This window comes from Colossoma macropomum, unplaced genomic scaffold, assembly GCF_904425465.1.
Source record: "Colossoma macropomum unplaced genomic scaffold, Colossoma_macropomum, whole genome shotgun sequence".
In the NCBI taxonomy this organism is placed as follows: domain Eukaryota; kingdom Metazoa; phylum Chordata; class Actinopteri; order Characiformes; family Serrasalmidae; genus Colossoma; species Colossoma macropomum.
This window is the reverse complement of record NW_023494802.1, coordinates 1,864,457-1,876,945: the sequence shown is the minus strand read 5'-3', so window position 1 is coordinate 1,876,945 and position 12,489 is coordinate 1,864,457. Positions and strand designations below refer to the sequence as shown.

Below are 12,489 nucleotides of genomic sequence, written 5' to 3'. Positions count from 1 at the left end.
ACGAAAACTAACTATTAAAAAAACAAAACAAAAAATTAATACGTTTATATGTGTATGTATATATATATATATATATATATATATATATATATATATATATATATATATATATGTATGTATGTGTGTGTGTGTGTGTGTGTGTGTGTGTAGGCGACAAACAAATTATAACGGAGAATGTTGTATATAGTGCTATATAGAACCCTTTTCAAAAAGGTTCTATATAGGACCATATACAACACATTAACCATCAGTGTGAACATCCATCCTTGAAGCTCCATCTTTTTTAAGAGTGTAGCAGTAGCAGCAGTAGTTTATTCAGTATAGGTTTGAAATAGGGCAGGTCAATGTGACAATATTGTACTGTGATGAATTACATCTCAATGCAGTTTTCTGAGTATATCGTGCATATTATAAGTTCTTAAAAAACTGTCCAGTTGCATGCTTCATAAAAAAGAGAGCATGGTTAGTCACATTTTCTTGGATTTATCGCAGCACAGTGTGTGAAGCATTAAGCAAAAGTCATTGTATGCTGTATTTGAAAGTATTTTTAAAAATATTTCATTTTTTTCAGAAAAATGAAATATCATAATACATATTGTGAAAATGTCATCAAATACAGTGATATTATATTTCTGCTATGAGTTTATCGCGTTATAGCCTGTAGTTGGACTCCTACGTCCTACGTAGATTGCGGAGCTGCTTGTGTCCGGTAGGGGTCGCTCCTCACTGCTGCCCCGCCTGCTCTGCTGCTCTGCACTGGAAAGGGGTCGTGCCGAGGCTCAGCTGCAGGTTCCTGGAAAGCTTCGTGTGTCGCTCATCCTGCCAGAACAAATCCGGGAAAATTCCAGGTTTAAGCCCGTGACGTGAGGCTGACTTAATTTACAAGTAATTAGGGGAACCAACCACTCGAGGCCTTCACTGTAAAGCCTGCTGGACAGAGGACATAGAGTCAGGAGATCCAAGAACGTCTGATTGAGCCTGATTTTGAAACCAAATTATGCTGCGAAGAAAATTATTTGTATATATTTATATTAAATTAATTTATATCTAATACGTCTTTTTCATAATTTTAATATGAAACGATATAATATATAATATAATCAGGAAATAATGTACATTTATAAGTAATCTTTAGAAGGACTACAGTCGTGCGCAAAAGTTTGGGTACCCAGGTCAGATTACATGTTTTGTTAGTGAAAATAAGTTAACACACATTTTTGTAAGACAATTGCTGTCTACTTACCGGAAACAACATATTGTATGCGAAACATATAATGTGAACATATATATATATATATATATATATATATATATATATATATATATATGTATATATATATATATATACATATATATATATACATATATGTGTGTGTGTGTGTGTGTAACTTTATATGTGTACACATAAAACACAAATAAATTCACATACATACATATGTGTATATATATATATATATATATATATATATATATATATATATGTATATATATACACACATATATACACATAAATACATTCATATATGTATAGAGAGATAGATAGATAGATAGATAGATAGATATATGTGTATGTGTAGAGGGAGGTATGCTAATCCAAATAATTTAAAAGCGTTTCTCCGGACAATAACTGTGTTTTTGCTTATTAAAACACCACATAATAATGAAATAGATACAAACAAACATAAATACAGTAGAAATAAACCCAGTTTCTTGTTTTCAAAAAAATATTGATATCTTTTTGGATCCAGTTAGAAAAATAAAGTCTGGTTCCAGATTTCTCCTCAGCACCCGGCATGGATTTGTTAAGTTCCCTCAAAACCACACCTGATTTACTTTAATAAAGGATTGATTATGTAATGCAGGTATTGGATGATAACTCAAGTAATACTGGGCTACTTTGAGGAATTTTTTGTATTATGGTTATGGTATTTAAATTTCTTCTAATATTAGTGTTTGTCTGATAAATAAATAAATAGCCTTTTGCACAGTACTGTATACAGAGACATACACATGTATATGTAAGTAAGCATGTAGTGGCGTCATCACTGACGCCGTGGATTGGTGGAGCTGAGCCAGATCACACACACACCCACACACACTCACACAATCACACACCCCACCCCCCTCCACACACAGGCACACGTGATCTGTCTTTCTGGGAATATTCCTGGAAAGTGGTGTGCTGCCTGAGTACAAGGGAAACGCTGTAAAAAATAAATGTGGGACACCGCTGAGTGGAATCAACAGCAGATCCTTCATCAGCAAAGAACCGAGCACAGCATATACAAGCGCAGAGATTATGGCCTGTTGTTTAAAGGCTATAAAAGAGTAAAATAGTGAGCTGTTGTTGGAAACAGGGAACGGGAGCTTCCTACTCTGCCCTGCCCGCCTGCCTGCCTGCTGGGTTTGATGAATGTGGTTTTAGGGAATTCATTCGGGACAGAGTTCCAATTAAGGATTCTGGATTTTGAAATGGGACAGATCTCCAATTAGAGTATTTTGGAAATTGGTCTGGAAACTAATGCACACCTGGAAAAACCCCACTGGGATTTAGTTAATACAGCTGCTTCACTCAGCGGATCTGTACGTGTGACATACATTTTTTCATGTCTGGATCTTCAGCAATGGAGAATTAACACTGCAGAAAGACCAAAGGTGCTGATACGAGTCTATACGGGTGAAATTTTGGGTCCGTTCCCAGAAACATTAAGCTGGAAAGGTAAGAAAAGGTTTATTTTTATGTTTGCAGCACAAACCAGATATAATATAACACAGTATACGGCATTGTAGGGTCTCAGAAGCTGATTAAGCCTAGTTATGGGCTAAACTACAATATCACTGGTTAAAAATGCCCCAAAAATACCATTTAATCTAGGTTTGGTCTTAATCTGGGTCTAGGAAACCAGCCCTTTTCCCTTAGCATAAGGGCCACAGTTATGCAAATAAGACATTTTACATAAAGTTTGAACCTACAAGATATGACACATAAAAGCACTGTTAAAATGAGTTAGGAGTTTTGTTCTCATAATCTTTTGTCTCTTTTGTCAACTTAGATTCACTACGTTGTTCAACAGAGTCAGATTTTAAGCCAGCCAGGCCACGTACTTTGTTTTTTTTCAGGTTTAAACAACAGAAAATCACATTTACAGTAAAAAGAAGATGCACAAACAGGATTTTATGGTTGAAATAGACAGAAAAGGGAAAGATAGAGACAGGAACACAGGTTACTTTGAACAAATACCATGATTAACATGCATTTAAGGTAAGACAAATTAGTATTGATAATAAAATATTCAAAAATGGTTCATTTCAGACTATAGTGTCAATCTGCTCAATGGTCTTTGCATGTTTACATGTTTCCTGCATTAAACAGCTTTGGTAACCAGGAACTTTATTGTATTTGTTCATTTTTTTCCTCAAAATGAGTTAATATTGTACAAATAAAGTACCAGCAGCCTCCAGGTCTGACCAAATTTAATATGTTAACAATCTCAGAGCCCTTTTTGAAGAGCTATGAGGTGGTTTTGCAACAATTTGAAGACACATTTGACAGGGCCTCGCTTCATAAAAAGGTAAACAAATGGTTTTAACAGTCATGACCCAAAAACCTAAACCGGCTCACCCATCTTAAACCTCTTAGACCCGACTCGGCCCCATCCCGGCCTGGGTAGCCTTTCAGAGGCTTCAGCGACGTCCTGTTCCATGGCTGTTTTGCTGCACTCTTGTTTTTCTGCTTCCCAGTATCAGCTGCAGGATTCCTAGAACACGTCATAATTACTTTTTAACTCCACTGCTGGAGGCCGTGTGATGTATCACAGATAAAACCCAAGTTTTTGGGAAGTTTATCACCAACTAAATCAATGCTCCTTATCAAAGGCACTTTGTGTTTTATCACAGTTGACTTTATGCACACAAGGCATTGTGCTTTTTCAGTGCAGCCATCGGTAATACCTTCCAATTCAATTATCTGAGCTATATTCAAAGAAAAATGAAGCACTGTCCCAAAACTGGGATGATTGAATTACAGTATTCAGCCAGCTACTACCTTGAACTTGCTATCCATAAATTAAGAGGAGCTGTGAAATGTATGTATATATTTGCAGTAGGTGTTTATGTATTTTGATTTGCAGCACTGTGCAAAAGCCAGAGACCATCATTCATTTAACTTTCAGTCAAAACAGTCATTAGGCACAAGTTATTCAAAAAATGATTAAAAGCTACAGAGAAAATGAGACTCCCAACAGCCACCTGGAAGACCTGGTAGACACCAAAACTGTCCCCATCAAATAAACAGCACTTAAAGCTTTCGTCTTTGAGGGAGAGGAGAAAATCAAGCTGCTTCAGATCTGAAAACATCCACAGGTATTTCTGTCCATCCTTCCGCTGTGAGAAGACAACTCAGCGCTATGGGTCTGAAAGGATGTATAGTTGTCAAGAAGCCTCACTGAGAAAAGGAGACAGACACATCAAACAAAGAAGCTGAACAATGGACTGACCACCCCAGAGTCCAGACCTCAACATCACTGAATGTGTTTGATTACTTCAGAAAATGATCAACCAACTTCTAAGACTGAACTTTGGAGGTGTGTCTGCAGATTTCTTTGAGAAACTGAAAGTGAGTCGCCTGAAAAGAATGAAAGCTATAATAAAGATAAAGAGAGGACACACTAAATGCTGAAAGTGTTCATTTTTCGAGACTTCTGTGTTATTGTATGCTAAATATGTTCTTTTCTGACACTGAAAAGTATTAATTTATAGCCAATTTAATAGCAAATTATATACATGAAGGGTGGTCTCTGACATTTTGACAGTACTGCACATCAAAAATATTTCTGAAGGCTTCAAAGTGAAGACATCTCAAAAAGGGTGTACTATATTAAAATGCACCAAGGATTGTATTTTGCATTACCAAGTGAGTTAATAGCTGTGTTCAAAGTGTTCACTTAATAGGTGATTATGCAGGAAAGAAATTATTACAATAATACAAATTATACACTACTACTACACTACTACTACTACTACTAGAAATAATAATAATAACAACAACAATAATAATAATAATAATAATAATAGTAATAATAATAATAATTATTACTATTATTATTATAGCAGTAGTGGTAGTGTAAATGTATAGTGTTTTAAAACATGCATACAATTTAATCAAGATTTAATCAAGTAAACTACATCTAACAATACAGTCGTATGGGACTCTTATTTTGATAGCAGTGCCATAACTGTTGAGTTAAGTTGTTGCGAGGAAAGTGTTGGCAAAGTGGCTCGATTAATTCTCAGAGTATTCATTTTGATATTATCGTTCATTCCTGACTCACTGTATCTCCTGCTCTGTCCTGAATTTATCCACAAAGGCAGATTTAACTATCAGTCTAAATTATAATAGTTAGTTAGTTAGTTAGTTGTAGCTAAAGTAGCCATGCCCGCTCAGCACGTGCAGCATTTCCTCTGCATCAGGTTTTTATTTGAGTGGTTTCTTTTTCATGCAGAGCTCTGTTTTTGCTTTTAACGCTGTGAGCATCAGCTTAAGCTGATTTTATATCATTTATGCTGGTAACCAGCCACAGTGTCTGGTGGGTAAAGCAAATGTACCAGTCATATGTAATTACTGGGTCAACTAAACGTGATTAAAAAATAACTTAAAGGGGAATTCCACCCATTTTTCAAAATTACTGTACAGTTCAGTGGTTGAGATCCAACAACCAAAGTCATTCATAGTGGTTTGGTGTGAAATGTTTCATTGTAGAGAAACCTACCAGCTTGAATATTTTTACAGTGGTGGTGATAGGAACCAGGGGTCACCATGTCTACAACACAAATATAGCCATTTTACTATCCAAAACCACCAGTGAACCTACACATGTCTTCTGAGTATTTTTATGGAATGTTGATGTTGGTGGAATAGTGGAAGATCAGACAAAATAAGTCTTCTGGGGGGCTATTTTGCCTTGTACGTAGCTCTCTGCCATTAACATATTTAAAAATTAATATGTTTTGGTACAAATTTTTGGACATTTATAATAAAACAATGTCTCAGAAATTAAAACAGTGCATTCATACCATTTCAGGCAAAACCTTCTTCTGAGGGAGATTTTAGAGACATAAAATGCTTGACACATCTGGTTCCTACACTCTTAAAAAAGATGGTTCTTCAAGGGTTCTTCAGTAAAGAAAAAGGTTCTATATAGAACCATGAAAACTCGAGGAATCATTTGCATGCTTAAAAGATTCTTTGCATCGTGACATTGTTCTTCAGATTAATAGAGAACGGTTCTATATAGCACCAAAAAGGGCTCTTATATTGTTATAAGCTTGACATCATCACAATAGAAAAACACTTTTTAGTGTTATATAGAATATTTTCTTTACAAACTTCTCTTATTTCTAGATTTTGGATGGGGCACACACAGTGCATCTCCAGATCAGCAGGGACTGAACAGATTTTGGTACAGAGGGGCAACTGCGGGCTGGATGCTCCAGGCCAGCCGCTGCCCGAACCCCCCGGGCCCAGAGCGCTGCATGGCCAAGAAATCGTTCCCAACATTCAACCCGAGAAATCACACACCGCCGTCCAAGTGAAGGACCGCGAGCTGGAGCCAAATAGAGTGGAATCGTCAGAGCATGCCAAGAGATTGCAGAAAGCTATGACTCACCTTAATGAGTCTGGTGAGTACACAGTAAAAAATATGGGTGATTTTATGGGTTCGCAAAAGAGTGGCTGCATCCAAAACCACTGCTACATAGAGTACAGTGCAGACGTCAGAGAGCACCAGTCATTAATTCAATTTCCAGTTTAAGCAGCCATAAAGTACAAGTTATTCATGTTTCAGGAGATATTTCTGAGGAGATTAGATATAAAATAATCCATTTGTATAACAAACTAAACACTCAGACATCTGATATTAGATTTAGTCATTAAGGCTTCTGAGTGATTTATGTTGTGTGAAATATGTTTTCAGCTTTTTTTCCTGACACTGAAAAACTTGTGCTTAGACTGGAATTTAAATAAATGAAAGGGGGTCTCTGACTTCTGCACAGTACTGTACTCAGCCTGCAATGCACACCCATCATATACACTCTAAAAAAGATGGTTCTTCAAGGGTTCTTTATTAAAGAAAATAGTTCTCTATAGAACCATGAACACTCAAAGAACTCTTTCCATGATTAAATGATTTGCATCACTACATGGTTCTTCATATTGATGAAGAATGTGCTGTGGATGGTTCTATATAGAACCTTTTTGAAAAGGGTTCTATATAGCACCAAAAAGGGTTCTTCTGTGGTTACAATGTCAAGCCTGTAAAAATTGAGGAACCCTTTTCAAAAAGGTTCTGTATAGAACCATATAAAATACATTCTCCATCAATCAGATGAACTCATTCACGATGTGGATAACCCTATAATCATGCAAAAGGTTTGGTCAGTGTGCATAGTTCTATATAGAACCATTTTTTTTACTAAAGAACCCTTGAAGAACCATCATTTATAAGTGTGAAAATAACCTTTTTGGTGCTTTATAGAACCCTTTTCAAAAAGGCTCTATATAGAACCATATAAAATGCATTCTCTATCAGTCTGAAGAACCATTTCAAAGAACCATTGCAAAGAACCCTTTAATTGTGCAAAAGGTTATTTAAGTGTTAAGGGTTGTGTATTTCTTCTTCAAATTCTATAAAAACACCTCTTTGAGTTAAAGAGAATCCTATGTGTAAATATATATATATATATATATATATATATATATATATATATATATATATATATATATATATATATATGTATTTACATTAATTTTCTTCCACAAAGATTATGTATAATTACTGAATATAATTTTTCACTGAAGAAGTGAAGGAACTGTCTGATGAAAAGTAAAATATACTATTGTTTATATCTGTTTTGTTATATCACTTTCACAATGGTATTTTATCTCTGCAATCTTTTCCTCCTTCTAGTCCTCTGTGAAGCACTTTTTTGTAACTAAACAAAAAGTTCTATACAAATAAAGATGTTTAATAATTATTATTATTCTGCCAGTCAAGCGAGTGAAACATGAATAAAATGAATAAAGTAACATAGTTACATAGTTATACAGACTTGCTGTAGAATTTGCATATTTTAATTGAATGTTGTTAGTATTCAACTGAGAGGTTGAAAATGGACACCCGTAAGTGTCCATAAGGAGATGCCACCTGTCTGTGTGTGTAATTACAACTCAAGATATTAAAATTTTAACACTTTAAAACGTGTCTTGACCTTAGAATCAAAAATCATATCCAATCTGAAAATATATACAGTCTTATGAAAAAGTTTGGACACCCCTGGTCAAGCTGTTGTTCACTTCTGCACATTCTAATACACAATTACTCTTTACTTGCTGAATTTAACATACTGAGGGACAAATAAAGCATAAATTGTGGTCTATGCCATGTTTAATCATATTCTCTGTAGAGCATGTTTTTTTTTTTACTTATTTTCACTTAGAAAATCAACATACCGTCATTTTACCAGGGGTTTCTATGCGCCTGTAATTGTTCTGAAATGGTATTTCTCCAAAATAAGAGTGAAAGTGCTGTATAAATAAAGTTTTTATAATTAGTACTACCATGATTTTGACACTATTTATAGTGTTATAATTATTGGTTATTATTAGTATTATCTTATGATTATTATTGGTTTAAGGTGCTTTTAAGGTATTATGCTATTATTGGTTTATTAGTTTTATTAGATTATTAAATGGAGACTTTTATATAAGGTTTAATAAGGAGACTTTACTTTGCAGTCTATTTTTTATGAACTAAACTAATCTGTGTGATATATAATAATCAGAGCTCTGTGTATTAAAGACACTTTTGACATATAAAATATCAACAATGGACTGAATCTTAAACTCATCTTCAATCTGAAAATATGTATATTGTCACACCACTAATACTGAAATAATAAAACACATCATAATAGCATGCACTGCAAAGAAGCTCACTGTAAAATTGCAGTAAATTACTGGCTACTACTCTTGCAAAAATGACGGTTCTTCAGGGTTTTTTTAATAAAGGCAATAGTTCTGCTTAGAACCATTAGTTCTATATAGAGCCATTTAATGCTCAAACGGTTCTTTGCATGTGAAATGGTTCTTCAGATTGATGGAGGATGTGCTGTACATGGGTCTACATGGAACCTTTTTGAAAATAGTTTTATGTAGCACCAAAAAGGGTTCTGCTAATGTGACGATGTCAAGCTTGTAACAGTAGAAGAACTGCATTTGGTGCTATATACACTCTTGAAAAAGATGGTTCTTTAAGGGTTCTTTAGAAAACCACAAACACTCAAAGAATCCTTTGGCATGACTAAAGGGTTCTTTGCATTGTAACAGTTCTATAGATTGATGGAGAATAAGCTGTTGATGGTTCAATATAGAACCTTTATGAAAAGGGTTCTATATAGCACCCAAAAGGGTTCTTCTATTGTAACAATCTTGACATTATAACAATAAATGTGACCTTTTGGGAGGTATATAGAACTCTTTTCAAAAAGGTTCTATATAGAACCATCTACAATACATTCTGAATAACAATTTCATGATGCAAAGAACCCCTTTAATCATGCAAAGGGTTCTTTGAGTGTTCATGGTTCTTTATAGAACCATTTTCTTTACTAAAGAACCCTTAAGGGACCATCTTTTTTTAGATTGTAGAACGATTTTTCAAAACGATTCTATATAGAACCAGATACAACACATTCTCCATCCATCTGAAGAACCATTTCACCATGCAAAGAACCATTTAAGCATGAAATGGCTCCATATAGAACTTATGGCTTTAAACAGAGCCATTGCCTTTATTAAAGAACCCTTAAAGAACCATCTTTTTAAAGTGTTGTTTCATTACTTATTATTACTTACAGTATTTAACTGAACCATATTAACAGTAAGTGACAGTAAAATAACAGCTGTTTACTGTGACTCCACACTCACCTGCACCTCAACATTACCACAAAGTAGCTGCAATTCTGCACTGTAAAAATTGTTGTTTTCACTTTAAAAAGTTAGTGTTTTATGCAGTTAATTTTGGTGCCAAAGGTTTCAAATGAAATGATAAAATCTGCAAGCAAAATATTGAGTATCAAAATGTCCCTGGATTTTATTATTTTAGTTGAATCGTAACTCCATAGGCTGCTTTGAAATTTTGAGTTAAGTGAATTCCAAATAGTAAGTTAATAGAACGAGAATCTGTGTTTTAAGCTATTTCAACTCATTTGAAGTTCAAATAACTCAAAACTGTAAGGACACTAACTTTTTAAAGTTGAAACTCCCAATTTTTTCACAGTGATGATGTACATTTAAAGCAATAAGATGTAATTTTAATACTCTAAAGCAATAAGATGTAATTTTAATACTCTAATCTCTTATTTTTACAGAGCAGCTATAAAAGTATTGCAGCTCAGTAGCCAGAAATTTACTGAAAATTTACATATGATAATTGATTTTTTTTTTCAGACCTCTAAATATGTGCATTATTTTACAATTTAATCTTTTTGTTTTTACTCTTTTGCAAAGTTTGAAAACCACAGTTAACCTGTACTTTGTGTTGAAATTTCAAGGTAAAATGACCAACAAAAATGGACCAACTTGAAAAAAAGCTTTTTACATGAACCTCTATTATAAGTTAATGTCCTTTAATGTTACCATTTTCCGTAGATAAAAGGTTTTGTTCGAACAGCAACAATATTTGTTGAACATGTTTTTACACTGTGTATGTACAGAAAGTCTCAAGAAAACATTTTTTACATGACAATACACATTTCACAGACCTTTTAACTTTAATTATAATTTGAACAAACATGACCAAAAACTGGCAACCAATAAACATTTTTTTATCAGTGTTCGATATTTAAACAATCCGTAAAAAGCCAGTATAGCTTTTTATGACTGAATAAAAACAATGTTTTGATCAAAATGTTTATGCCTTTTTTTAATTACCAGTTGTCCAGTTTAACGTTAATCTCAGTAATTTGCTGTGTTATTACAGAAAACATGTTAAGATGAGTAGATTTCACAGTAAAATGTCAAATACGGTATTTTACTGTAAAGATACTGTTGAATGTTGAAAATTTCTGGCCTTATTTTACAGTGTGGACATGAATTTATTTCCTGTTTTCCTCCTTTCAGGCTGGTACTGGGGATCCATAACAGCTGCGGAGGCCAAAGAGCTTCTGAACGGGGCTCTGGATGGGGCGTTTCTGCTGCGGGACAGCTCCAACCCGGGTTATCTTCTCACCTTGTCCGTCAAAACCTCTCTGGGCACCACCCACTTGCGTGTAGAGTATTCAGGTGGACAGTTTGGCTTTGATTCCATGGTGATGGCTCGTCCTCACCTGCGGCAGTTTAAAGGTGCGGTGGACCTGGTGCAGTATTACGCTCTGGCTTACCAGCGGCAGGCCGCTCACGGGGAGCCAGAGATGGACTGTAGAGTGCAGGACACTCCCGCACCCCAGGCAGCCTCAGAAACCACCCTGCAGCTGAAACTGACCAGGCCACGCCACAAAACGACCCGCAGTTTACAGCACTTGTGCCGAGTGGTCATAAATCAGCATTCGCGAAACCACAGAGATTTACCTTTGCCTGAGAGACTCAAAGACTTTCTGCTGGAATACCCTTTTGTACTGTAGACTCGAAACTGAAAATCTGACTTCATTCTAATGTGTAGCTCATTTCTACACAAATAAAATATCTCACATTCGCACTATTATTGCCAAATAGAAGATAACTGAACTTAGTAATATGATGTAGGAAATGGTGCACGCATTCAAATCATGCAAATTCAGTACAGTGACACAAAAGGCATTAGACACACTATGGTGTTAAAGGAGAACTCCATCAGTTTTTCAAACTTTTGACGTAATTCAGTGGTAAACAGAGTCATTCAGAGGGGTTTGATGTGAAATGGTTCAGACGTCTTTACAGTGGTGGTGATAGGAACCAGGGGTCATCATGACTACAACACAAATATAGACATTTTATTTACTATCCAAAACCACCAGTGAACCTACACGAGTCTTTTGAGTTTTATATGGAAAGTTGATGTTGGTACAATAATGGAAAATCTGAGAAAATACATTTTTAATGTACTATTGTGTCCTGCACATATTTTTGCCAATTGATTTTAAAAAGCAAAATTTTAGGCCAAACTATAACAAAACAATTTCTCAAGCATCAAACATTGTATTCATAATCATTTCATGTAAAAACTTGCTGTGAAGGAGCTTTTAGAGGTGGATGTGAACCTAGTGAACCTACATATGTCTGCTCAGTTTTATATGGAATGTTGATGATAAAATAGTGGAAAATCTGAAAAAAATTCTTTGGGGACTATTTTCCTTGCAGGTACCTTTCTGCCATGAATGGATTTAAAAAAAATTGTTTTAGGCCAAAGGTTTTATCTTAAAACTATTGTAAAACAACAATAACTTTCTGTGAGGGAG

The 12,489-nt window shown here is 34.9% G+C and overlaps 1 protein-coding gene across 1 annotated transcript; it reads left to right on the top strand.

Moving 5' to 3' along the window:
* Positions 1 to 2,172: 2,172 nt before the first annotated feature.
* LOC118821967 (suppressor of cytokine signaling 2-like) lies at positions 2,173 to 12,353 on the top strand. Its single transcript, XM_036590684.1, has 3 exons — positions 2,173 to 2,719; positions 6,401 to 6,678; positions 11,177 to 12,353. Exons 2-3 carry the CDS (start codon positions 6,408 to 6,410, stop codon positions 11,674 to 11,676), a joined length of 771 nt encoding a protein of 256 aa, XP_036446577.1. The 5' UTR covers positions 2,173 to 2,719; positions 6,401 to 6,407; the 3' UTR covers positions 11,677 to 12,353.
* The last annotated feature ends 136 nt before the right edge of the window (positions 12,354 to 12,489 follow it).